General features: G+C 44.6%; 1 protein-coding gene across 1 annotated transcript in view; it reads left to right on the top strand.

Annotated features, from left to right (window-relative positions):
• The window catches only part of aup1 (AUP1 lipid droplet regulating VLDL assembly factor), a 42763-nt gene that overhangs the window by 8224 nt on the left and 6577 nt on the right, over positions 1 to 27962 (top strand). The window contains exons 3-10 of the mRNA XM_052010051.1: positions 264 to 414; positions 2903 to 3090; positions 4992 to 5064; positions 8732 to 8805; positions 13606 to 13672; positions 19644 to 19749; positions 21396 to 21554; positions 27564 to 27742. Coding sequence (XP_051866011.1) covers positions 264 to 414; positions 2903 to 3090; positions 4992 to 5064; positions 8732 to 8805; positions 13606 to 13672; positions 19644 to 19749; positions 21396 to 21554; positions 27564 to 27742 — 997 coding nt within the window. The remainder of the gene's footprint in view (positions 1 to 263; positions 415 to 2902; positions 3091 to 4991; positions 5065 to 8731; positions 8806 to 13605; positions 13673 to 19643; positions 19750 to 21395; positions 21555 to 27563; positions 27743 to 27962) is intronic.

Genomic DNA, 27962 nt, shown 5'->3' with positions numbered 1-27962 from the left:
TTCATTGGTTATAAAGTAGGTTGAGACACCGAGATGCTGACGGACACTACATAACAGAGGTTTTTACTTTGAGTTTTTGCTCTCAGCCTGGCTCCTGGGTGTGTTCTTGAGGGAGTGATGTGTAGTCTTCCATGAACAAATGCTGCACAGTTTATCAACCTGTTGTTCAATGTTAGGTGCTTAATATGAAGAAAGATTCTAAAATATTTCACGTGTTAAATTCCAGTTGATGTTTATTGCCTCCCATTTCTGTCATGCTCCAGAATTATCGTGCGAGCAATGTGCTCGGTTTTGGGTATGTTTGTTTCTCAAACAGACCCCAGGCAGCGAGATAAAAATGTCAAAACCTACATCGCCAACCACGTCACCCAGTTTGATCACAACGTGCTGAGTTTCATCGCACCGTGTCACACGGTAAGTCCGAGCATTATTGAGCAAGATTGAATGCTTGCTTACATTTGCCAGTGCTTTTTGTCAAATGCCGGGTGTTTGAATATAGTGACCCAATAAGTCTGTCTTTTGTTACTCCATTGTCTTGCTACAGTGATCTCCAGGTTGTTTGAGAATCCTCAGGAGTGGGGAAAGGCATTAAATTCCACAAATTTACTGGTCAGTTCTCTATCTTCCGTAGATCCTTCTCTCTCAGAAAAGCCTCATTTTTTAACCTCTATTCTATTTTCTTCGTTGTTTGCTGCCACCTATTTCATGGTGCTATTACCACTGGGAGAAAGTGTTCCCATCCTGTCATTTCCAAAATTTGACAAAACAGATTGAAGGTAGAGCGGTGGATGTGGTGTATCTGGACTTCAAAGGTGTTTGACAAGGTTCCCCATGGTAGACCCATCCAGAAAGTCATGAGGCATGGGATCCATGGAGATTTGGCTGCGTGGATTTGGAATTGGCTAGCCCACAAGGCAGAGGGTGGTAGTAGATGGAGAATATTCTGCCTGGAGGTTGGTGACCCATGGTGTTCTGCAGGGATCTGTTCTGGGACCCCTGCTCTTTGTGATTTTTATAAATGATTTGGATGAGGAAGTGGAGGGGTGGGTTCGTAAGTTTGCAGATGACACAAAGGTTGGAAGGGTTGTGGATCATGTAGAAGGTTGTCATAGATTACAACAGGATATAGTCAGGATGCAGAGTTGTGCAGAGAAATAACAGATAGCATTCAATCTGGAAAAGTGGAAGATTGAACTTGGCAGCAGTATGAGGTTAATAGCAGGATTATTAGCAGTGTGGAGGAACAGAGTGATCTTGGGGTCCACGTCCATATATCCATCAAAGTTACCGTGCAAGTTGATAGGGTGGTTAAGAAGGCGTGTGGTGTGCTGGCCTTCATTAGGCATTGAATTCAAGAGCCACGAGGTAATGTTGCAGCTCTGTAAAACTCTGGTTAGACCACACTTGGAGTATTATGTTCAGTTCTGGTTGCCTCATTATAGGAAGGATGTGGAAGCTTTAGCGAGGGTGCAGAGGAGATTTATCAGGACGCTGCCTGGATTACAGAACATATTTTATGAGGAAAGATTGAGTGAGCTAGGTCTTTTCTCTTTGGAGTGACACCAGATGAGAGGCGACTTGATAGAGGTGTATAAGATTGAGTGACACAGATAGAGTGGATAGCCAGCACCAGGGCGGCAATGGCCAATACCGGTGGACATCGGTTTAAGTTGGGGGGGGGGGGGCGCGGGGGTTGGTGGTTTAGGGGAGATGCCAGAGCTAGGTTTTTGTTATTACAGACAGTGGGTACCTGGAACGCACTGCTGTGGGTGGTGGTAGAGGCTGATACAATACGGACATTTAAGACTCTAAGATGGGCACAAGGATGTAAGAAAAATGGAGGGTTATGGGCTGTGTAGGAGGAAAGGGTTAGATTGATCATGGAGTGGGTTAAAATTAGTCGGCACCAATGTCGTGGGCCCATATTGTGCTGTACTGTTCTATGTTCTAAAATATTGACTTCTTCATCATAGCATCCTTTGAGTTTTAACTTGAATTAAAAGCCTTCTGCTTGATTGGTTAGGCTTGTTAATTAATTTTTGAAACAAAGTCTAAAGAAATAAAAATTCATCTGATCGGAATGTTAGATCTGTTAACAGCAATATTACATAGATTCAAAATAGCCTGAGATCTGTATCCGGTGGAAGGGGTCAGGAAACCTGTTTACTTTCTCCCAATCTTTCCCCTTTCAGTTGTTTCAATTTCCCAGATATTCCTTCCTTCGTCCCCTTTCCAGAATGGCGTGGATTCTAACTGGAGTTTCAACTCTTCCGGGGAACTGCATGGTTTCAGATAGGGTTTCAATTGCCCGGAACAGGTTGGATGGATTGAAAGGTCGCTTGCTTAACCTTGGTTTAATTGCCCTTTAGTCTTCCTTCTATAAAGGACCTATTGTCTATTGATTTTCTGTCCCTTTTGAAACAACTTGAGGTGTTAGAGCATTCTGGCTTCCCCAGCCCCCTCCCCCCACAATCCCAAATGGCTGAATTCAGTGCAGTGCCTGATACTTGCCTCAGCCTAGCTGAGACAGGAAGTCAGGAAGTCGCTTGTTTTTGTAGCCCAGGAAGTTGGGATGTCTCATCATGGTGAGCCCACTGATCTCTTCATTGGGTGTGATGGGGTTAGTTGGTGTATCCATTGTGCACTGAAATCAGATCTTCCCTTGATTGGAATTGTACCCTCGTGAATTCAAGGGAATAGGAAAATGGAACCATAGTTTGTAATGTAGATTGGGATACTTGCTTGGAAAAGAGGGCTCTTTGGATTGAGGCATTCATTCCCCTCTTCAATTGCTAACCCATTTAGCAACCCTAACTCTGCTCTGTTTCTGTTGCACAGTGATCATGAAAACATTTGCTTAATCTTCATGTTTAATGAGCATCTCTTTTGCATGTGTGTTTAGCCCTTGCTGGAGGGTCGGTCTGGGTTTGTGAGCTGGGCTCGCGGCTACCTGGAGCTGGGCTGGGTAGACAGCCGAACGCGTCTTGTGGAGTCGCTCCGAGAGTACAACTCCCTGGAGGGGGAGCGGACATTGCTGTTGTTCCCAGAGGATGAAATGACCAATGGAAAGGTTGGGCTCCTGAAATTCAGGTATGATCTGTATTCCCTGGGGATATGGTGTTGGGATTCAGTCAAGAAAGTAGAAAGGATGTGCAATTTTATACACCTCATTGTCTTGGTTGGTTTTGAGTTGTGGCCACTATATTAATATAGGAAGCCTGGCAACCAATTCACACATTCAAGATCCTTTCTTTTAAAAAAAAGAGCAGCATTAGTCCAGAACTTGTTCGTTCCCCCGACAGATCTGGGCTTCTAAAATGGGTTCCGATAGGATTAGTGTAAAAATGGATGCTTGATGGTCCATGTGGACTCTCTGTGCTTACGAGTCGCTGAGTGCCTCTGAATCTAATGTCTTCACAGGGGAGGTTGACTAGTGTTTTTGGAAAGGGTTTCTGTCCCCCTTTGGTAGGGGAATAGAAACCTGACAGAAGTCAGGAGAGAGGCAAATGAAACTGGAGGTGGAAGTTAGGAATGTAGTGAGCAGAAGAAATGGGCAGAGGAGACAAAGGCATATGGCAAATTGGATCAACGCAGGCAAAGGTTAAAGGGACGAGATTAAACCACTGTGTCTAAAAGAGCCCTACAGCCACAATAAGGTCGGCAAATTCACGGCACAAGTAGTGGTGGGTATGATTTAATTGCCATGACAAACATGGCTGCGGGGTGACCAAAGCTTAGGAGGCAGGCACAGGTGACCTTAGTGTTACAGCTGTTCAGGGTAACAGGAATTCACCCTTACAGAATTCACAAATCGCCACCCAAAATTTTGAGATGCTGAATAAAAGTTACTCCTACAGAATGTATGTGGGGGGAGGTAGGGGGGAAAGGTAAATAAATACAAAATTAATTATTTTTCAACTCTCATTCGATGCATATGTAGATGATGTGCAGTTTGTACGTTATCCCTGTGGATTTTCCCTGGGTGCATCTGTTTCTTTCCATACCCCAAAACATGGTTGATAGGTTAATTGGTTGCTGCAAATTGTCCCTAATGTGTAGATAGATGAGTGGTAGAATCTAGGGGGAGTTGGGAGTGTGGGGAGAATATAATGGGATAGGCTGAAAAATTCACTGCTCTGAGTTAAGAAAATTTTCCTTGTTCTGTTGATAAATGGCTTTACTGAGACTGACCCCTGGTTCCAGACTCTTCAGCTGGGGGGACATCCTCCTCCTCCCCACCTTCATCCTGAGAAGACCTGTTAAGAATTTTCTGTTTCAATGAGATTCTCATTCTTGTAAACTCTAGAGAATACAAGTGCAGTCTCCTCAATCTGTCTTTGTATGCCAAGCTCAGCCTCGGAAGCAGTCTAGTAAATATTTGTTCCACTCCATCTGTGGTAGTTTTTTTCTTGGGTAAAGAGACTACAGCTGTATACGATAGCTGAGGTATTGCATGCTGAGCCAGGGTTGAGACCACAAGCTGATTATTGGGATGGGCAATAGCCATTTTCATTAGCAGTAGGTGCCAGTGATGAAGCTGCTGGAGCTGTGTTGTTGCAGAAGGGTGACTGTGATGATATTGACCATCCTGTAGCTTACTTTTCAAAGAAATTTAATGAGCATCAAAAGAATTATTCCACTGTAGAGAGAGAATTACTGTCGCATGTTTAGCTTTGCAGCATTTTGGTGTGCATGTTTGCATAGCTCAGAAGCCACTTACTGTGTATACAGATCATAACCCATTGGTATTTCTGAGCCGAGTCAAAAACAAGAACAGAAAGCTGTTAAACGAGTTTGATTTTACAAGAGTATGATCTCATGATACCACCACACACACACACACACGCACACACACACTACTCTACTGTCCAGGTGCCTTAAAGGGACATTCACCAAATAGTAACCTGGCTCGTAACAATTGTAATGGTCTACAGTGTGTATTGAATGGGACTGAATGACTTTGATGTGCTTTGTTCTTATTACTGTTCCAGCTCCTGGGCTTTTTCTGTAGATAGTACTATTCAACCTGTGGTGTTAACTGTGAAGAGGCCCTTCATAGCTGTGGTAAGTTTATACGTCTCTGTTAATGGAGAGGTTTCCCATTCATTCAAGACCCTTTTCCTTCGCCTGCATGCTCTCACTGTTTTCTTCCAGATCATCCCTCACTCCTTCCTCTCTCTCCCCTGCTTCCTTCAGCCCCCACCCCTTAGTTTGGGCAAAAGGACAGAAAGAGTTGCATAACTGTGTACTTGTTGGATGGTGATGTGTCTCCAGAGGATGGGTTGCATGGGCCACTGTAGCACTCTGGAACACATCAGTCTGTTTGCCTGCTGATCTGGATCAGGTACGGTTCACTTGGCAGCATTGCTTTGAGGTTGTGTTAAAGGGACGTGTCCAGACTTCCTATACCACTAGCTATATGATTGGAAAGTTAAGACAATGTTTGTTGGTCGAGGTGGAATTGAGCATGGCTGTGATGCAGGTCCCTGAGTCTAGGTGTATTTGAAGTGTGACTTGTTGGTGCATCTGTAACATTTCCAGCTTGAGACACCACATTTCAGGGTTGTGTAAGGAGCAGATTACTCACTAGCTAAGCTTCATGCTGCAACCTGTCATAGATTCTTAACCAACCTATCTTGACTAACTGGCTTCTGCCTTATCTTTACACATACAAGTCTGAGTAAATGCAATTTCACATCAGGACTTCTGATACTCTGATTAACCACATATAATATTCCCATCAGGGCATGCCTACATTCATTGGAAGTAGAACGTAGTCCCATTGGGAGAGGGCTGCTGTACTTTTCTAAGACAGGTTGAAATTCTGTGGTCCAGCATTTTTGAATCTGGCACCAGTAGTTTACAGGACGGCTGTATTCACAAAATTTTTCCGTATTTAGCAACAGATGCAAAATAAAAAATTGTTCTTCAGGAATTTGTGGACAAAAATAAATACAATGTGCGCAGAGAATTGAACTAGTTTACCAAGGACAATGTTTCGCAGGATGCTGATTTGCAGTGAGAGGCCACTTGAGGGATTTGCTTTGGAAACTGACAAGGCTGTCTTGTTTATTGATACTTGCAGCTGCCGGTTCACTAGGAAGCCACTTAAGCCATGTGCAGAGTGAACTGACAAGCCTACAGGTCAGGCATACATTTACATAGGAGGTTCTGGGGACAATTTCTGTGTAGTGGCACCGGTCAAGTCCCAAGGGTGGCAGACTAGAGAACTTCAACCTGTACTTGCTTATGGGGCACAACCAGCATTTATTGCTCCCTCTAACTGCCCTTGAGAATGTGACCTGCTGCTTGAGCCATCACCGTCCTTTTGGTGAAAGATAGACACATCGTTCCAAGGTTTAGAACAAGCACCGATGAAGAAGTGGTGATATAGTTTGAGGTCAGGATACCATGCCACTTGAAAGGGAAACTGCAGTTCGTATTCACAGAATCACAGATTAGTGCAGATAGTTGCTGGTTGGTCCATCGAGTCCATTCCTATAGTCTATACAAGAGCAACCAGCTAGGCCCAATGTCCTGCCCACGTCCCATATCCCTGTAGTTATCTTTACTTCGTCCAGTTCCCTTTTGAATACAGTGACAGAATCTCCCTCCTCTTCCCAATCTCCACTGCCAGTCTATTTCTTAAAAAATTCTCAACTCACTTTTGGTTCTTCTGTTAATCAGTGTTTTCTGATTCTTGGCTCTTCCAATGGAAACAAGTTCTATCTACAGTCCTTACTTTAGTAACCTTTAGCAATTTCAGATAATCTGATTAAATCCTAAACTTAAAAGACTAATGTGCCTAATCTTTCTTACTGTGACACAGGTGGCCATTCTGCCCATGTGTTTGTACTGGTTCCCAATAAAGTAATCCCATTCCCCCTCATCTTATTTCCCTATAGCCCAGCAACTTATTCTCCCTCGCGTGTTCCACAGCTCCCCTCTGATACTTTTAGACACTTCCTACACTAAAGGATAATTTATAGTAGTCACATAACCGACTGGCTCATCTTTGCAAGAGGAAACTGGAGCACCTGGCAGAAGCCCATGTGTTCATGGAAGAATGTGTGAGTTCCACATAATCAGCACCCACGCTGGGATTGAACATGGGCCCCTGGGACTGTGAGGTGGCAGCACTAACTGCTGCACCACCGTGCCATGTAACCAGGAGACCGTTATTCTTGAACAGCCAAGGAGAATGAGCCCAGCTTCCCCAGTCGACCCACATAACTTAAGTCCCTCATCCCTGAAATCATTATAGCAAATCTCTTTGTGCATCTTTTCCAAAACCTTGAAGTCTTTCCGAAAGTGTTATGCGGAGAATTAGATACAGTACTTCTATTTTGGTAAAAACAGAGTTTTATAAAGGTTTGTTATAACTCCTTGCTTCTGTACTATGTGCCATTATCTATAAAGCTTGCTTTTTACTCACATTCTTAATCTGCCCTGCTGTTATTGACATGTGCCCACGTTGCCTTCCTGCACTTAAAGCTGCTAAGAAGTCATGGGTTCAAGAAAAGAGCTGAAGTAGCTGTAAAATTGTTTTGTAGATGGGTTGCAAGATTGTAGTGCATACAGGAAGCGGCGTTCCCTGGAGTTTCCAAGACCTCTGATCTATTAAGGGGTTGGAAGAAAGAATACAACAGAAAAGCCTTGCTCGTCTTTCACTGAGTATGGTTTAGTAAGATCTTACAAAAACCCCATACACATGCATGTGCATATAGCTACACACTAATGCATAAGTGTACACATATACAAATACAGATGAGGCGTTATAGCTAGTAGAGCAGCTGCCTCAGCTCCAATGACCTGTGTTTAATCCTGACCTTCAGGGTGTCTGTGGGATTTGTGTGTCGTCTTGTGACCACATGTTTACCTCTCCTCCAGTTTCCTTCCACATCCCAAAGACCTGCAGGTTGGTAGGTTAATTGGCCGCTGCAAGTTGCCCCTAATGTGGAAGCGATTGGTAGATGTGGGGAGAATAAAGATGAGATTAGTGCAGTTGGATGCTCGGTAGTTTGGTGGGGGCGGGGGGGGGGGGGTGGTTGGTGGTGGCATCGTGTTGCCAAAGTGCTGGTTTCTGTGCTGTATGACTTTATAGTTTGGAATAACACTCTTGCTGTCTCCTTTCTCCATGGTGTCATTGCAGGCAGAGGGATTTGTGAGGGTGCGCCTGTCCATTGTGATACAGTTGAAAGAGTCTTGCACTACAGTGTAGACCAGGAAAATAAGATTGAATGGAATGTCCCACAGTGGAATAGCTAGTATTGTGATCTGGTCTCTCAGATGAAGCATCAAAGGCAATCAGCACTGCAGAGCTTTACAAAGTTAATCTTCCTCCAGTGTGTTCAAATCAGCAAAAATGAGCACAAAAAGATGTTGGGAGACGGTAAAACCTGACATCATAGAGAGGAGTCGCTCAACCCATCGTTCCGCATCAGTGATGAGTCCAGTGTGAAATTGGATTTTGATTAATTCAAGAATCTTTTTTATACTTAGTTTGTTTATCCCAAACAATCCCCATTTTTGGATTTTCCAATTTTGGAATGAAAGAAGAAAGACAAATGTAGAAGTAGACGTTTTATGTGACAACTGTCTCGGTGATCTCATGAACAAGAGGCTTGTTTCCCAGTCTTCCTCTGCCTGTTTGTGAGAACAGATTTAGTGACAGAACTCGGCACGGTTGTGTCCCCTGTTAGACTTATTTCTCCCCCCTTTCTCCCCCTAGAGTGTCGTCGATTCCTCTTGGGTTGCCGAGCTGCTGTGGATGTTTTTTATTCCCTTCACCATATACCAAGTAAGGTAGTAACTGTCGCTAACTATCACTGGGGGTCAAATCGGTAAGGTTGAGTGAACTTGCTTGTTTTAGCTGCCTCCTTTTCTGTCCCCACCCCACCCCCAGTACATGTATACATATCCACTGCCCATGCACACAACATCAATGTGCTTCTCAGTGCTTAGTTGGCTGATTACCTTGTTATTTCTGATGCCAGTGGATATCAGAACAGCTTAGTCCTGTATCATAACACTAATAACTTTAAGCATGAATGAGAGGAGACTGTTTGGTGTATCTGGCTACCCTGTACTGTGCATATTCTGTCCATGATTTCACAACTCTATTCCCTTCCCAAGTGATATTAGCCCAAAGGCCTTCATTGATCTGCTGATTTCACTATCAAGGCCGACAATGTCTGTTTCTCTTAAAATGTGCCCCAGCAGAAGGAAATCACTGTGGAATCTGTCAGATTACTGTAAAAACTCAACTGATTCATGAAAATGTAGACACAGCAAGCCTGAAGTGAAAACCAAGTGCTAGAAACACTCAGCAGGTCAGCCAGCATCTATGGAACAGAAACGTAGCTTCAGTTCAGAACCCTTCAGTACGGTAGCGTAGCGGTTAGTGCGACGCTGTTACAGTGCCAGCGATCGGGGTTCGATTCCCGTCGCTGTCTGTAAGGAGTTTGTACATTCTCCCGTGTCTGCATGGGTTTCCGCCAGGTGCTCCGGTTTCCTCCCACATTCTAAAGACGTACGGGTAGGTTAATTTGGGGTTTAAAATGGGCGGCGCGGACTTGTTGGGCCGGAAGGGCCTGTTACCACGCTGTAAATTTTAAAAAAAATACTGAAAGGGGCTTTGACTGAACTGTTAACTGCTACCCTCCCCACAGATCCTGTTTGACCTGCTGAGTGATTCCAGCATTTTATTACCTTTACTAAATTTATCTGAAAGCAAGGTACAGCAGTTAAATGTTGATCTGGTCTTCCGAGTTGTCATTTGACCAACTTATGAGCAGGGCAAAATATGATATCTGTGGCTCGATGGTGACAAGTGAAATGGGACTTGCTACTTAATATATCAGCAAAAGTTTCCACCTTGCCTTTTCCCTCATGTCCTCAATGTTTTTTTTTGGGGGGGGGGGGGGAAGATTAATTGCATCATAGGATCAAGATCATTTAACTTCCTGAGCCTGCTGACCATTTGTAAGAACCTAAGATCATGCAAGTTATGCTGAATCTGTAGAGAACAGTGGTTAGACCCACTAAGTTGAATGTGTTGTCCAATTCTGTTCACTGCCCTTAGGAAGGATGTAAAGGTCCTGAAGTAGGTGCAGGTTTACTAGAGTGGCTCCAGGTAAGATGGATTTCAACTGCAATGTTAGGCTGAGGAAGCTGGATTTGTTTTTGAAGTAAAAAGCCCGAGGGGAAATTGTAGAGCTTTCCAAGACCAGGATCTGGTCAGAAGTTTTGTTTTAACCTCTATCCAGTCAAAAGCAAATGGTTCAAGGACCAGAAGGCAAATTTAAGGGGATGGACAAAAATACAGGAAGGATATCAGTGGTTATGGTCTTGAACTTGTTGATGAAAAGCAGTCCTTAGGGAATTGGATAGAAGTCTGAAGGAAAATAATTTGAGGGACTGCAGGAAAAGAGTGGGAAATTAAGACTGATCTTTTGAGAACTGGTATTTATTTCATTGGCCCAAAGGTTTCCTCCAGTTCCATTATGATTCTGTGGAGCCAGGTGTCAGTCGGTCCCCTCCTTAGCCTATTCCTTCATTCAGTAACATCGTGCCTGACTCTGCGCCTCAACCACTTTTCCACCTGTTCCTCATTCCTTGGTTTCTTGTACTGATCTTGCATAATAGAACCAGAAAATGCTCAACACTCAGCAGGTCAGGCATAGTGTGTTGAATGAAACAGGTTGATGACCTCTTGTCAGAAGGTAGGAAAAGTTAGAGATCAAATACGTTTTGGACAAGGGGGGGTATGAGGGGTGGGGAGAACAAAGGAAATGGGCTGTGACAGGGCAAAGATGTAGAAGGACCAGTACCTGCTGAGAGAAGGTGTTGAAAGGTTATTAATTAGAGCTAGTCTCATGAAGGAGGTGTACATGGAAGATGAACACTGCAGCAAAATGGTTAATAAAAAAAAACTATTGTGGTGCTGTGAGACAATTCTGCAGATGCCGGAAATCTGAAGCATTGCTGGAAATACTCAGCGGGTCAGATAGCATCAGTGGTGAGGGCAAGGTAGAGTTAATTAGAGAGAGCAGCTTGCAAATTGATCTTTAATCAGAATTCAACAGTTCAGGTACAAGCTGGTTATCTGAAATTGTTGAATTCAATGTTAAATCTTTGGACCTGGAAAGTAGGAACAAACTCTGCCTGTCCCGCCACTCAGTAAGGTCATTGATCTTCATGGGGCCACTTCCCTACATTAATCCCATATCCCATATTAGCCAAGAACTGATTTGTCTTGAATATACTTTACACGAGAGAGACTGCAGCCCTCTTGAGTAAAGAATTCTGAAGAATCACTACCCTGTGTGAAGACGTTTCTCATCTCTTCCTAACTGACCAACCCCTTGTTTTGAGCCTGTGTGATCCCTGGTTCCAGATGCCCCAAACAGAGGGAAGGATCAGCTCCATGTCTACCTTCCATTCCCAAGCTCTAAGACCTGGAGTGTATCAAGTCAGAAGATGAGGTTCTGTTCCTCAAGCCTGTGTTGGGCTTTGTTGGAACAATGTAAGAGGCCAAAGATGCAATTCAAAGTGGGGTCGATCTCAAAACTGAATATGCTGGAAAAACTCAGCAGGTCAGGCATCACCTGTGGAAAGAGAAAGCTAACCTTCCAGGTCTGGGACCCTTCATCAGAACATTATGCAACAGATCTGTTGATTTCAAGCGAGTATACTTTGTTATCTGAGTATCCACAGTCCTCTGACAGAATTTAAAGATGAATAACCTGCTGGGAAAGGAACTTTCTCCTTGTCTAAGTCTTAACTGGCTGACACATTCTGAGACTAGATACATGATAGGAGTATGTGATTCAGGTTCTTGACTCTCCTCTACCAGCTGAATGTGGTCATCAGTGATATAAGCATCCTTTCCACTCAAATACTTGCGAGCTGCACAAAAGTGAATGTGAAAGGTTTAACCCTAATGTTAAACCCTGATAAGATATCTTTATTAATCACATGTACATCAAAACACACAGTGAAATACATTTTTTTGCGTAGTGTTCTGGGGGCAGCCCACAACTTCTGGGGGAAACCCTGATAGTTTGAATAACTTCTTTTGAGGGGGTTAAAACTGTAAATTATCCCTAACCAAACTGGCCTGCTTGCCTCCAGGCTTACAATATGTGGTTGACCACGGATGGCTTTAATGCTGCCTTGTCAGGATGGACTGTTCACATTACTGAGCTTGTCTAGTCACTGCACTCTCCCCACTCCACCAGAATAGTGGGTTCACGCCCCATTCCACCTGATGCTATGCCGCTGGTGTCTGAAACACTTCTGTGTCTCAGCCACATGTCTATCTGTTTGACGGTACTGCCCATTGCTGCACAGGAGGAGGACATTTTGTCCCTTATGCTTGCTCTGGCAGTTTGCTAAAGCAGTGGAAAATTAATCCACTCTCCCTACCTGTAGCTTTGCTTTTCTCTGCAGAGCCGTGCTTTTAAGAAATGCTCTGCTGTTCTGCCTCAACCACTTAACGAAACCCAAGTTCCAAGTGCCCTTCCTGTCAAGAAATCCCTCTTAACTCTAACTTTACTTCCTGATATAGGAACTATATCATTCACTCCCAAACAAATGGCCATTTACTCATCAAAATTATTCAAAACTTCTGTACTAAATATCTTGCTTCCCAGTCGCAAAGCCATCATTCACTTTTCCGAACTCAAGGTTTCTTTCTAGCCACTATTCTGAGACATCCCTTGATGTACTTTGACCTTTAATATCTTTTCTCAGCTGGGTCATCTAAGGCAGCAATATTTGATTATGGTCTGATCAACGTTTTATGCAAGTTTGCCATTCCTTCTCACTGGTTCATTGCACTAGTATTTTCGTGACCCAAAATCCTTGTTGGCCTTTTCTCCTACATGGTATAGTGAGAGGGTAATGGTGATTATAGAATGAGAGCCTAGAGGTCACAAATTCAAACCTCACAATAGCATCTTTGGGGAGTGACCACACCAGACTGTTGTAAGGAAATCCACTGCCCCAAGTACACCTGGCCAAAATATGATTTCAGTTCCATGCCATGTAGTTAACTCTTGACACTGTCAGGTTAACTAGGGACAATAAATATACCCAAGAATTAATTTCCTTCATTCACATCCTTCAACATCTCTGCATTGTTTGATTCCAAAGTATGCAAGCCCTCGTACTTACCCTAATTGAATCATATCTGCCACCTGCCCTCCCAATTTATCAATAATGTTGAACTTGTGCTTCAACAGTACATAAGTATTTCAGCTGCGAATGGAGGTGTCCTGTGCTCTCTGCAAAAGGCCTAGTCTGTTGGACAAGATCTGGAAGCAGTATCTCCTGTCTTTTTGTTGTCTCTCAAATTATATGAACACTCAAGCTCAACTCAAAACTGGTAGTCTTCCTGGTCAATGTGTTCTGTTGATCTTGCTAAGGCAGCTCACGTCCGTTCATGACTTTAATCTTGCTTCACTGAGCTCAAGGAATAAATAGCCTTAGAAATATTAACAGCTGAATTATTTTGGGTTGGAAAGTCCAACTTCATATGAATGCAAGTGTAACTGTTACATCCCAGTAATTCATTACAGTTATGTTTCCTGCATCCTATAGGTGGCTGCCCAGTATGTCCCAAATGGAAGGTGAATCGGAGGAGGAATTTGCTGTCAGAGTGCAAGAGGTAAGGTGCTTGGTGAACAGAGTCCCTTATTGGGAGCATTAACACTAAAGCAAGGTCTTCTGAAATGGTGTCCACGAGTTTGGATGTGTATTGGATAAATCCTTATTCTTTGAAAAGTTAGGGTGAGTACTAGATCTGAAAACTGAATACGTTTATTACTGATTCAAGACAGTCATCTTATGGCTACAGGTAGAGCAGTATATGCCCAAAATGCTGAAGGTATATAGAAATAGAGGTGAACCAGAGGTGAAATAGAGGATGTGGAAGCTTTAGAGAGGGTGCAGAGGAGATTTACCAGGATGTTGCCTGGATTGGAGAGCATGTCTTATGAGGATAGGTTGAGTGAGCTAGGGCTTTTCTCTTTGGAGAGGAGGATGATGAGAGGTGACTTGATAGAGGTGTACAAGATGATAAGAGGCATAGATCGAGTGGACAGTCAGAGACTTTTTCCCAGTGCAACAATGGCTATCATGAGGGGACAATTTTAAGGTGATTGGAAGAAGATATAAGGGGGGATGTCGGGTAAGTTTCTTTTTACACAGTGGTGGGTGCATGGAATGCACTGTCGTCAGAGGTTGTGGGGGCAGATACATTAGGGACACTTAAGAGACTCTTAGAACATGAATAGAAAAATAGGGGGCTATGTGGGAGGGAAGGGTTAGATAGATCTTAAAGCAGGATAAAATGTCGGCACAACATTGTGGGCCGAAGGGCCTGTGCTGTAGTGTTCTATGTTCACTCAGCTCATCAAAAAAAAAAGATGCTGGAGGAACTCAGTGGGTCAGGCAGCATCTGTGGAGGGAAAAGAACAGTCACCGTTTCAGGTCGAGGCCCTTCATCTGGACAGAAAGTAGAAGGGAGAGAGCTGGTATAAAGAGGTGAGGGGAAGGGTGGAGCCAGCGATGGCAGGCGATAGGTGGATCCAGGTGAGGAGGGGTGACGGGCAGACGGAGGAGGGAAGGGTGGAGATAGCGACAGAGGCCGGGAGGTGATGGGTGGAGGCGACAGGGCTGCAGATGATGGAATTTGACAGGAAAGGAAGGTGGAGCCTGGAACCAAATAAGGGAGGTGGGGAGGGCAGATGGGAACAGTGGGGGGGGGAGTGTGTGGGTGATGGGCAGATGGAGGAAGGGAGAGAAGGGGAATGAAACAGGGTGATGGACGGGTGGGGGGAGCGGGGGTGAGAGATCTCGGTGTAGGAGGATTGTGTTATGTCAGGAGGAGGGAGAAAGGAGACCGAGGGAGGATTCTGCCTGACACGCTGAGTTCCTCCAGCATTTTGTTTTTTGCTCCAGATCCCAGCATCTGCATTCTCTTGTGTCTCCATTCAGCCCATCAAGGCTATTTGCTGTTGAGCAAGATCAAGGCCAGTAGTTGACTTTATTCCTGAAAGACATCCTTGTAGGTTTTTAGATGATGCCACTTGGACTTTGGTGCCTCGTCATTCAGTGAAAATAATTCCTCTTAATGTCTTGAAAGCTTTTAATTGCCTTCCCAGATTCCAGGGAATGTAATTCTAACTTGTGTAAGTTTGCCTCGTAACTTGAAGGGTTAAATTATCATTCTGGTAAACACAAAACAGGACAAGGAACTGGCCAGCATGCCTCTCAAGCCTGCCCTGCCTTTAGTATGATCATGGCTGATCTATTCAGACCTCAACTCTTCTGTACCGGTTCTCTATACCCCTCACTTCCTCGTTCTTTCAATGAGAAACATCGAAACATAGAAAACTGCCAGCACAATTCAGGCCCTTTGGCCCCCAAAGTTGTGGCGAACATGTCCCTACCTTAGAAATTACTAGGCTTACCCATAGCCCTCTATTTTTCTCAGCTCCATGTACCTATCCAACAGTCTCTTAAAAGACCCTATCGTATCCGCCTCCACCACCGTTGCCGGCAGCCCATTCCACGCACTCACCACTCTCTGAGTTAAAAAACTTACCCCTGACATCTCCTCTGTACCTACTCCCCAGCACCTTAAACCTGTGTCTTCTTGTGGCAACCATTTCAGCCCTGGGAAAAAGCCTCTGATTATCAACACGATCAATGCCTCTCGTCATCTTATGCACCTCTACTAGGTCACCCCTCATCCTCTGTCGCTCCAAGGAGAAAATGGAATTACTTATCCATCTCCACCTTAAATCTATCTAATGAATCTGGCCTCCACCCTTTGGCAGTGAATTCCAGTGATTCACTAGAGCAGTCTGCACTCTCTCTGAGACAAGAGGATTAAAATTGGCTCAGTAACAAGAAGGATAAGGCAATGGAGACGCAAGAGACTGCAGATGCCAAAATCTGAAGCAAAAAATAACAAACTGCTGGAGGAACTGGATCAGGCAACATATGTAGAGGGAAATGGACAGTCGATGCTTTGGATTGAGACCCTTCATCTGGACTGAGAATAGGAGAGAGAGAGAGAGCCAGTATAAAGGGGGAAAGGTTGGGGATACAAGGGCTGGCAAAAAGTAGGGTAATGGTTGACAGATACCTTGTGGCTGGAAGGCTTTTCTCACTGGGGTCCTGTAGGGATCAGAGCTTGGTTTTTCATGGTATCTATCTTTTTCATGGTATGTATCAATGATTTAGACATTTATAGGTGTTACAGAAACTGAGAATGTTGGTCAGGGAGTCATCTCTTACAACAATCTGCCTATTGAGTGGGAGGGAAATGGCACATGAAATTCGGTCTTGAGAAGCATCCAGTAATGCATTGGGGAGAGCAAACAGAACAAGGGAAGATAAGGCGGTAGGACGTTGAAAAATGTAGGTGGACCAAGAGAGGTTCAAGAAGCTAATTAATGGGATGTGGGGGTTGTCCTATCAACGACTAGAGAAATTAGATCTCTATTCTTTGAAATTTAGAAGAATGAGGGGTGATCTTGTTGAAACATAGCATCCTGAGAGGACCTGACAGAGTACATGTCAAGATTTTTCTCTCTCTCGCGTGCTCTCTCCACTGTCTTGTATAGCTTATCCTGTATGTTGTCTGTACCTATGTCCCTGTGATGCTGCTGCAAGCTAGTATTTCATTGTACCTGTACCTCACTGTACTTGTGCACGTGACAATAAACTTGACGTGACTTGAAGCTGTTTCCACTAATGGAAGAATCTGAAATGAGACGGTTGCAAGTTAAGAGGATGGTGATTTAAAACTGAGATGCTAAGGAACTTAAAAACTGGGTAATAAATCTCTGAAATTCTCTGCTCTAGAGGGTTGTGAAGAGATCACTGAGGGTGTCTAAAGAGGATGTAGATAGGATCATAGAACAGTACAGCACAATACAGGCCCTTTGGCCCACAATGTTGTGCTGACCTTTAAACCTCACCTGACTGTCTAACCCCTTCCTCCCACATATCCCTCTATTTTAAATTCCTCCATATGCTTATCTAGCAATCTCTTGAATTTGACTAATGTACCTGCCTCCACCACCGCCCTAGGCAGTGTTTTCCATGCCCCAACCACACTCTGGGTAAAAAACCTTCCTCTGATATCTCCCTTGAACTCTTTCCCCCCCCCCCCCCCCCCCCCCCCCCACCATTACTTTAAAGCCATGCCCTCTTGTATTGAGCATTGGTGCCCTGGGAAAGAGGTGCTGGCTGTCCACTCTATCTCTTCCTCTGAATATTTTGTACACGTCTATCATGTCTCCTCTCATCCTCCTCCTCTCCAAAGAGTAAAGCCCTAGCTCCCTTAGTCTCTCCTCATAATCTGTACTCTCTAATCCAGGCAGCATCCTGGTAAATCTCCTCTGCACCCTTTCCAACGCTTCCACATCCTTCCTATAATGAGGTGACCAGAACTGGACACAGTAAGATTTTTGAGATATCATTAAATTGAAATCTATCAGGCACTGGCACAGAAGAAATGAGGCCTGGGACAAATCAGCCATAAAGGTATTAGGGCAAGCTTAAGATCCTTAGTGCTATGCTCCAGTTTTTTTTTGTGCTTTTTATGTGCAGAGATCTTGAAGTGCATGTCCACAGATTCCTAAAGGTAGCCATATGAGTAGCTGATTAGGAAGATGATCTGATCTCTTCCTTATTGCCCAGGAGCACGGAAGACCTGTTGGAACTGTATAAGTTGGTAGTTAGGCCAAAACTAGAGCACTGCAGAGTTCTGGTCGCCTGTTACAGAAAGGATGATACAGACAACTGAGGTCTATAAAGGCATTGCCAGGCCCCCAAACACCTCTGTACTCCAGACGTGGTCTCATCAGGGCTTTGTATTACTGTTAAATAACTACTACTGCATTGTACTAGATAAAATAACATTATAGTAGGGTTTTATATTGTCATTTCTAAGAATAGAAAATAATGCAAATCTTTGTTAATGATCCCCAAGTTGGATGGCTAATTTTTTAACTACCACCATTTTAAAAGTATTTTTTGAGTCAGTGGATGAACTTGCGTTTACCTACATTGAATTCCATTTGAGATTTGCCTATTAGTTTATCTCTTTGTAATTTAACTCCACTTTTAATGCCATGTATCTTTGATTGTAGCTCTCACAAGTGATACAATGCTTGTCCACATTCGATCACTGTAGCTTCCTTTGAAAAGAACTGATATTCCGATAGAACTTTCAATGAGCATTAATGACTTCATGTACATTACTGACCTGGAAATGGATGTGCAGGGTAAAAATTTCATGTTCGAAAGGTGTTTTAATAGGCTGTAAAAGGGTGTAGCCTGCCAGAATGGACAGATAAAAGACTCTGAGGTGATGCATTTTAGCAGAAGTAAGGAGAAACTGTAGATCGTACAATTCTAAAGCTATGCAGGAACAGAAGGGCCTAGTGCATATGTGCATGAACCTCTGAAAGTATTAGAGCACATTGAGGGTGTATTAAAGCGTATGGGAATTTGGGATTCATTAATAGAAGTGGAAAAGAGGGAGGTTATGTAGAACAGAGTAAGTCACAAGAGGAGTATGGAGTCCAATCTTGATCACAACATTTTAAGATAATGTAGAAAAGATTTACTAAAGTGCTGTGAACAATTCCAGCTATAAATTTGGAATGGAGAAGCTGCAGCTGTACCCCAGGGCTCAGTTTTTGACTATGAGCTTTGTGCTCTTGATGCTGCTTGGAACATGAGCATGTGTTAGGTGGAAGAAAGTAGGTACAGGAGTAGACGGCTTGACCTCCAGCCTGTCCTGCCAGTCAATATGACTGTCACTGATCTGCCCCAGGGCTAAACAACTCCAGAGCAATTCCCTTTCAAAGATGTATCTCCCTCTGCGTTAAATACTGCTAGTGAGCCTGCCTCCGCCTCTCTGGGGCAGAGAATTCTAGAGATTCATCACCTTCTGCAGGAAGACATTTCTACGTACCTCGGTTTTAAATGACGAAACCTCTTGACTTGAAACTTTGTCCCCTTGCTAAAGGCAATATGAATATCGAATTCTCAAACTTCCTGTAACTGCTCCCCCTGCCCCTTTTTTCGCTCCTCCTGGTCCACCTGGCCCCATCAACCTATCTCTGTCCCCTCCTCCTTCTCCTTTGCCCATCACCCCCACACTCCTCCCACAGGTTCCCCTCCCTCCCTCCCTCTATTCCATTCTGCACCATCCTATCAAGATTCCATCATCTTCAGCCCTTTGTCGCTTCCACCCATCGCCTCCCAGCTTCTGACACCATTCCCACTCTCTTCCTTCCCCCACCACCTCCTCACCTATCACCCCCTCATCCGGATCCACCCATTACCTGCCAGCTCTCGCTCCACCCCGTCCCTCCACCTCTTTATACCGGCTCTCTCCCCTCTTGTCTTTCCAGTCCAGATGAAGGGTCTCGACCTGAAACGTCGACTGACCATTTCCCTCCGTTGATGCAGCCTGACTCACTGATTTCCTCTCCAGCGCTTTGTGTGTTGCTCCAGCATCTGCAGTCTGTGTCTCCAATGTATATATGCATTATACAAAGAGAGAGAAGAGCTGATCTCTACCTCTCCAAATCTGATCATTTTTCTTGTAGCATTTAGCTATGGAACTCGGTATTGTATCGACTCATCACACCAAGTCTGACAAACTGGAATACCTCAAAAGAATGAAGCACATGGCACCTCAAGAGGCCAGCTCAGGTCAGGGTTGTATCTCAGCTGCCTTGCTTGTACTCTGTGATTGCTTCTTGCTAGGGAACCACCAAGTAAGAAACTGGTTAATGATATTAGGTTGAAAAGATAATCATTTAGCATTTAATGTAAATCTTTTGACAAACATAACTTCTATCAACATAAAGTGCTCAAGAAAAAGAACCCAAATAAAGGTTGGTTATCTTGAGGGCATGGGAGCAAATATACGAGGTCATTTAATCCCTTGAGTGTGTAACACTACAACTGGAGTCATGGCTGCTCAGTGACTTCTTCATTCTTTGTCCTTTATCTTTTAATACCGTGGGTTAATAAAACCCTATCAATCTCAGATTTAAAATTAACAATTGACCCAACATCACCTGCTATTTCATAGAACAGTACAGCACAATACAGGCCCTTCGGCCCACAATGTTGTGCCGACCTTTAAACCTCACCTGACTATCTAACCCCTTCCTCCCACGTATCTCTCTATTTTAAATTCCTCCATATGCTTATCTAGTAATCTCTTGAATTTGACCAATGTACCTGGCTCCACCACTGCTCCAGGCAGCGCATTCCATGCCCCAACCACTCTCTGGGTGAAAAACCTTCCTCTGATCTCGCCCTTGAACTTCCCACCCATTACTTTAAAGCCATGCCCTCTTGTATTGAGCATTGGTGCCCTGGGAAAGAGGTGCTGGCTGTCCACCCTATCTTAATATTTTGTACACCTCTATCATGTCTCCTCTCATCCTCCTTCTCTCCAAAGAGTAAAGCCCTAGCTCCCTTAGTCTCTCCTCATAATGCATATTCTCTAAACCAGGCAGCATCCTGGTAAATCTCCTCTGCTCCCTACTCAACGCTTCCACATCCTTCCTATAATGAGGCAACCAGAACTGGACACCTCATTTGTAGAAGAGGTTTCCAACCCTTACAACCCTTGGGTGTCAAATCTCTTTGCAATTTATTTCTTGGTATTTGTTAAATCTGTACTACACTCCTAAACCCAGTATGGTGTCCGGAACTCCTTGCAACTCTTCATATGGTCTGAATTTTGTGTTGATTTCTATCTCCATGTATTCTGGCCCCCTAGATATTATAAAGATCAGCATTCCATTAGCTTTTCGTGATTAATTTCACTGCCAGCTACTATGATTAATGTCCATAGACCCCGAGTCTCTCTGGGCTTTCACTGCTAGCCTTATGCTATTTAAAATTACTCTGTTCTATCCATTTTAGGTCCAACGTAATTGACCTCACTGTTGCTGGCACTGAACTCCATTTCCTGTGGTTCAGCTCATTTGTTTGAACTATTAATATCTCCTCTTGTAATTTAATGTTTCTATCTACGCTGTTTGCACTGTCATCAGCAAACATTGAGATTTGGCTTTCTATTCTGTTTTCGAAATCATTTAATAAATAAGGTGAATATTTTTGGTCTTAGCACACATCCTTGTGGGACCCCACTAGTAACTCGTCCATTATCCTTGCCAAGTCAGTACGTTGCCTTTCGTTCCATGTGCTTCAACTTCAGCTAATATCTAGTCAGTGATTTTATTGACTAACTTCTAAAAGGCCACAGAAATATTCTCCTGCTTTAGATTCCTGCAAAAAGCGCTCAACCTGGAAGAGAATTAATGTTAGCTTTGTCTCAGGAATGAACACTCGGCCTTCGGGAGCTCGACCTCGGACCTTCCTTCCAGGACTGAGCATCAGCAGTCTGTCTGCAGAGGATGTTCGTATCGCGGGAATGGCGAAGCAAGTCAAAGAGGTGCTGCCTCACATCCCACTCAATGTCATTAAAATGGACTTAGGTAGGACTTCATCTATTTTCTCTCCCTCTCATCAGCTCATCCCTATTTTGTTTACACTTGCACTCACAGCCTTTTGCTCACACCTTAGAAGGGAAGTTGCCATGGAGATCATAGAATAAGAGATAAAAGCAGGAGGAGACCATTTGGTCCTTTGTGCCTGCCCTGCCATTCAGTTGGATGGTGGCTGATCGTCTTCCTTAGTGCCACCTCACTGAACTGACGTCATATCCCGTGACTCTGTTTGATGAGATGTTTGCTGCCTGGGTCTGTTTCTCTTGCCTTGTAGATGAGTGTCACAGATCTCAGCTGTCATTCTGGAAACTCGCCACAAAGCCACTGTTAATGTTTGACACTGGGCAGTGAGCATGACCTGACTGCTTGGCCATGAAGGACATCGCATACCCAGTCGGCGTGTACCACAGCATCTGCCATCTGCACTTAAGTGGTTGGCTGCCTGGATTAACTGACCACTAAAGTGCGGTGTGGACCATACGGTGCTTCACATGTGTGAGTTCTTAGAATCATGTCCCACTCTGCTACTCAGTAAAATCATGGCTGATCTGGTTTGGGCCTCAGCTCCACTTTCCAATTTGATCTGCTTGATGAGGCTCTGTGGGGCATTGGTGAGGCCTCATTTGGAATACTGTATGCAGTTTTGGGCCCCTTATCTTAGGAAGGATGTACTGATGTTGGAGGGGGTTCAGAGAAGATTTACGAGGATGATTCCCAGAATGAAAGGGCTTACATACGACAAGCGATTGTCAGCTCTTGGACTGTACTCATTGGAGTACAGAAGAATGAGAGGGGACCTCATTGAAACATTTTGAATGTTGAGACGACTGGACAGAGTAGATGTGGCTAAGTTGTTTCCCTTGGTGGGTGAGTCAAGGACTAGAGGGCACAGTCTTAGAATTAGAGGGTACCCATTTAGAACAGAAATGAGGAGAAATTTCTTTAGCCAGAGGGTCGTGGATCTATGGAATTCGTTGCCACATACAGCTGTGGAGGCCCGATTATTGGGGGTGTTTAAGGAGGAGATTGATAGGTAAATAATTAGTCAGGATATCACGGGATATGGGGAAAAGGCCGGGAATTGGGGTTAGATGGGAATAGTTTGGCTCATGGTGAGGTAGCAGAGTAGGCTCGATGGGCGGAATGGCCTACTTCTGCTCCTTTGTCTTGTGATCTTGTAAACCTCAATGGCTCTAAGGTTCAAAAGTTCATAGAGAGCTTACAGCATGGAAACAGGCCCTTCAGCCCACTGACTCCGTTCTGACCATCAACCATCCATTTGCATTTCTCCAATGTTAATCCCATGTTTTAAAATTCTGTCCTCGTTCTTATCAACTCCCCCCAGATTCTACCACTCACCTACATATTAGAAGCAACTTACACTGGCCAATTAACCTACAAATCTGCACGTTTTTGGGATGTGGTAGGAAGGCAGAGCACCCGGAAGACAAATTGGCCATTGTAATAGTGAGGAAGGTTGTCACAGGGTACAGCAGGATATAGATCGGTTAGAAATAAGGGCAGAAAAATGGCAGATGGAGTTTAATCTGGACGTGTTTGAGTTTTTGTACTTTGGGAGGTCAAATGTAAGCAGAAAGTGTACAGTAAGTGTATCAAGGGATCTTGGGGCGCAAGTCCATAGCTCCCTGAAAGTGGCAACACCAGTAGATAGGGTGGTAAAGAAGGCATTCGGCATACTTGCCTTCATTGGTTGGGGCACTGAGTGTAAAAGTCCGGAAATCGTTTTGCAGCTTTATAACTTTAGTTAGGCCACAGTTGGAATATCGTCTGCAGTTTTGGTCGCCTGGTTACTGGAGGATGTGGAAACCTTGGAGAGGGTGCAGAAGAGGTTCACCGGGATGCTGCCTGGTTTACAGGGCATGTGCTGTAAGAAGAGGTTGAACAAACTTGGGTTGTTTTCTCTGGAGTGTCAGAGACTGAGGGGAGACCTGATAGAAGTTTATAAAATTATGAGAGGTGTAAATAGAGTCATACAACATGGAAACAGGCCCTTTGGCCCAACTGGCCCAAATTCCCGTCTAATCTCATCTCGACCCATATTGCTCTACACCTTTCCCATCTGTGTACCCTTTTAAATGTTCTTAATGCACTGAGATACAGTGAAAAACTTTGTTTTGCATGCCATCCATCCAGATCATTCTACATAGTCATAGAGGTGGTCAGAGTCTCTTTCCCAGGGTGGAAATGTCAAGTACTGGACGGCATAGTTTTAAAGTGGGAGGGGGAATGTTTAAAGGAGAGATATTAGGCAAGTTTTGCTTTTACACAGAGTGGTAAGTGCCTAGATCGCACTGCCAGGGGAAGTGCTGGAAGTAGATATGATAGCAATATTTAGACAGGCACAGGAACAGGCAGAGAATGGAGGGAAATGGACCTTGTACAGGCAGATGGGATTTAGTTTAAATTGGTATCAGGGGCCAAATGCCTGTTCTATGTAAATGCACGCAGCCACGGGGAGCTTGCAAACTCCACTCAACTCCAATACTGGAGGTCAGGATTGAACCTGGCTCCTTGGTGCTGTGAGGCAGCAGGTCTACCAGTTGCACCACCGTGCTGCCCATTTCCGTGCTAACTCTGCCCATCACCCTTCCCCTACCTGGTTCCACATCACCATCCAGCCTTGATCTCTACCTTCCCCCTCCTCCCCTCACCACATCTGGCTCCATCTGCCTAATTTTTTTTCTTCCTCATCTGTTTTCACCGATTACCATTGCCTCTCTCCCATCTGCCCATCATCACCTCCCACCCCACCTGGTTCCACCCACCTCCCAACCCCTGTCTCACTCCTCCCTCTCGTCACTTTATCTTCTCTCTGTCCTCATGCAGGATCTCAGCTTGAAACAATGACCATCCCTTCGCCTCCATCGATGCTGCCTGACCTGCTGAGTTCCTCCAGCGGTTTATTGATGTGCAGTGACATTTGAATCAGTAATAAGCGCCACCCAGAAGTGATAAAAGTTCGAGTTTGACCTTAAATTATATTTTTAGTAGGTGATGAATTGAAAATGTACATTTAGTTCATTGCCAGTGCCTGCCATTGGAGGGCACTGTTGCACCATTTTACCATATGTACAGTATGCACATCAATAATTCTACCTCAGAACAGATAGGCAACTTGTGTCTATTGCAACATTTCTCAGACCTGCCTCTGGAAATGAATTTTAAAGTCATGGAGAGTTACACAGCACGGAAAGATGAGATATCTTTATTAACCATAGAACCATACAGCACAAAACAGGCCCTTCGGCCCACGGTGTACATCGAAACACACAGTGAAATGCATCTTTTGCGTAGAGTGTTCTGGGGGCAGCCCGCAAGTGTCGCCACGCTTCCAGCGCCAACGTAGCATGCCCACAACTTCCTAACCCGTACGTCTTTGGAATGTGGGAGGAAACCGGAGCACCCGGAGGAAACCCATGCAGACACAGGGAGAACGTACAAACTCCTTACAGACAGTGGCCACAATCTCTGGCGCTGTAATAGCGTTGTGCTAACCGCTACACTACTGTGCCTGGCCCAGCTCATCCAAGCCTGCCATGGTGCCTTCCTGATCTGGTGTCATTTTGCCTGCATTTGGCCCATATCCCTCTTAAACCTTTCCTCTCCATGTACGTGTCCAACTGTCTTAAACGTTGTAATTGTACCCACCTCTACCACTTCCTCTGACAGCTCTTTCCTTGTACGCACCACCCTCTGTGTGAAAAAGTTGCCCCCCTCCCCTTTAAATCTGTCTCCTCTCACCTTAGATCTTTGTCCTCTAGCTTTAGACTTCCCCACCCTGGGAAGAAGACTGTCCATCTATCTTTGTACCTCATGGTTTTATATACCTCTGTAATAGGTCACCCCTCAGCCTACTAAGCTCGGGGGGAAATTTAATCCCATCCAGTCTCTCCTTATAACTCAAGCCCTGCAGTCCCAGTAATATCTTTGTGAAACTTTTCTGCACACTTTCCAGATTAAGGACATCTGCCTCATAGCATTGTGGCCAGATGGTGAGGGTCATTAATGATGGCTGCCGCCTTCTTGAGGCACCCCCTCTTGAAGATGTCCTCGATGGTGGGGAGGGTTGTGCCAGTGGTGAAGCTGGCTGAGTCTATAAACCCTCTGGGCATCAACATCTCAGAGGATCTATCCTGGGCCCAACTCATTGATGCAATCACAAAGTTTTTGTGCCAGTGGCTCTACTTCATTAGGAGTTTGAGGAGATTTGCTATGTCACTAAAGACTTACAGATTTCCATAGATGTACGGTGGAGAGCATCCTGACTGGTTGCATCACAGCCTGGTATGGAGGCTCCAATGCACAGGATCATAAAAGTCACATCATATGTCAGTGATAATTCTGATTCTGAACTGCACACAATACTCCCAAGTGTGGTCTCACCAACGTCTTGTACAGTGGGTGAAAGGTAGAGACACCTTGGAGCTTTTGTGTCCAAGTCTTAGATGGCAGAACAGGGTCATGCATGGGATCCTGGTGTTAGTGAACAGATGTACAAAATGTGAAGTGCTTGCGTCGTAACTGTGCGGAGCAAAAGGCCCAGCTGGAGTATTGTCTAACTCTGGGCACCACACAAACAAGGACATGAAGGCTACAGAGTGCAGAAGATTTACTAGAATAATAAAGGAGATGAAGGATTGCAGTTGTAATGGAGACAGAAAACTGGGACATTTCCCTTCTCGCAGAGACCATTGTGAATACCTCTAGAAGTCTGTATAATTTTAAAATAGTTTAGGTAGTTGATTTTCATTTACTCTTCAGCGCAGTGGCTGATTTAAAGTGATCGGGGGGATAAAGAGGGTGACGTGGAGAGAGTCTGTTTTCTTGCTGAGTTAGAATTTGTAAGGCAGCAAATGAGGATGGGTTTTCTGAGACAGGTCCCAATGGAAGTGATGTCAGGCTCCTGCAAACACAGCAGTGGTCAGATAATCTGCTTCTCAGCTGTTGTAGAACATAGAATACTACAGCACAGTACAGGCCCTTCAGCCCACAATGTTGCACTGACTTGTATAAACCTACTCCACGATCAGTCTAACCCTTCCCTCCTACGCAGCCCATAACCCTCCATCTTTCTTAGACCTATGTGCCTATCTAAGAGTTGTTTAAATGTCCCTATTGTATCAGCCTCTTCCACCACCCCCAGCATGCGTTCCAGCCACCCACTACTGTGTCCTGACATCTCCCCTAAACTTTCCTCCACTCACCTTAAACAGATATCCTCTGGTATTGGCCATTGCTGCCCTGGGGAAAAAGGTGCTAGCTGTCCAGTCTGTCTGTGCCTCTCATAATCTTATACATCTCCAAGTCACCTCTCATCCTCCTCCACACCAAAGAGAAAAGCCCCAGCTCACTCAGCCTATCTCATAAGACGTGTTCAGCAGCATCCTGGTAAATCTCTGCACGTCTTCCACGTCCTTTGTCTAAGTGTGGTCTAATCAGAGTTTTATAGAGCTGCAACATTACCTCGTGGATCTTGAGTTGAGGTTTAGTACTGTCCAGGACAGTGGGAAGAATGCCTGTGTTCTGCTTTGGAACGGCACTGCAGGACATTTTTGCCTTTGGGTCAGTAGTATGTTCAAGTTTACCCTTTAAAGAAAATCCAATTTACCAATTCAAAGAAGGTACAAGCTGCTCTGTTCTGTCCAATATTTATCCCTTGTCAAGTTCACTGAAAAAAGTGCATAGTTATTATTGATTTGCGAGAGCTGGCTGTGCCGGAAATAGCTGGTGCATTGCCACAGTGACTTCACTTCAAAAATACCTCAATGTCGTCGAGCACTTTGGCATGTCGAGATGAAAGGTGTTGGATAAAAAGTTTTTTTGGAAATTGGGCATGTATTTTTGTTTTAAATAATAAAAATGTTCACCTGATGTGAAATTTTTGTGGAGCTTTTTGAGCGTTGGATGGGTGTGAGCAGCTGGTCTCAGTTGTCGTGACCCTGTCCATTGACTTTGCTTTATCTTTTTCTCCCTCAGTCAGTACAAAGTGTGTTGACACGACCATCACAAACCTGCTGGAGGGAAGGGTGCAGTTCGCCCCAGAAGAAGTGTCTGTCAGCCCCTCCAGCCTTTCCTTGTCAAATAAGCCTCACCCGGCCCCTCGCAATTTGACCACGTCTCAGAAGAAGGTGCCGAGGGATGTATCTACACCCAAGGTAAATGCTCGGATGGTATCTGTCGCATTAACGTTAGTCACTGTAACGTTGCCAGCTCCTGACCCCTCTCAATGCAACATTCCACGTGGGAGACTCACAGCTAAGTCGATGGCTGCACGAGCCATGCTCAGCAGATGCAACCAATCCCACATGGCAAAAGCATGGGGATTTGTACTTATTTATTCAGTGTGGGGACGTTGCTGGCAGGGCAGGCATTCAT

Source organism: Pristis pectinata, chromosome 2, assembly GCF_009764475.1.
Source record: "Pristis pectinata isolate sPriPec2 chromosome 2, sPriPec2.1.pri, whole genome shotgun sequence".
In the NCBI taxonomy this organism is placed as follows: domain Eukaryota; kingdom Metazoa; phylum Chordata; class Chondrichthyes; order Rhinopristiformes; family Pristidae; genus Pristis; species Pristis pectinata.
The sequence above is the reverse complement of the archived record's forward strand: the minus strand, read 5'-3'. Positions and strand labels throughout refer to the sequence as shown.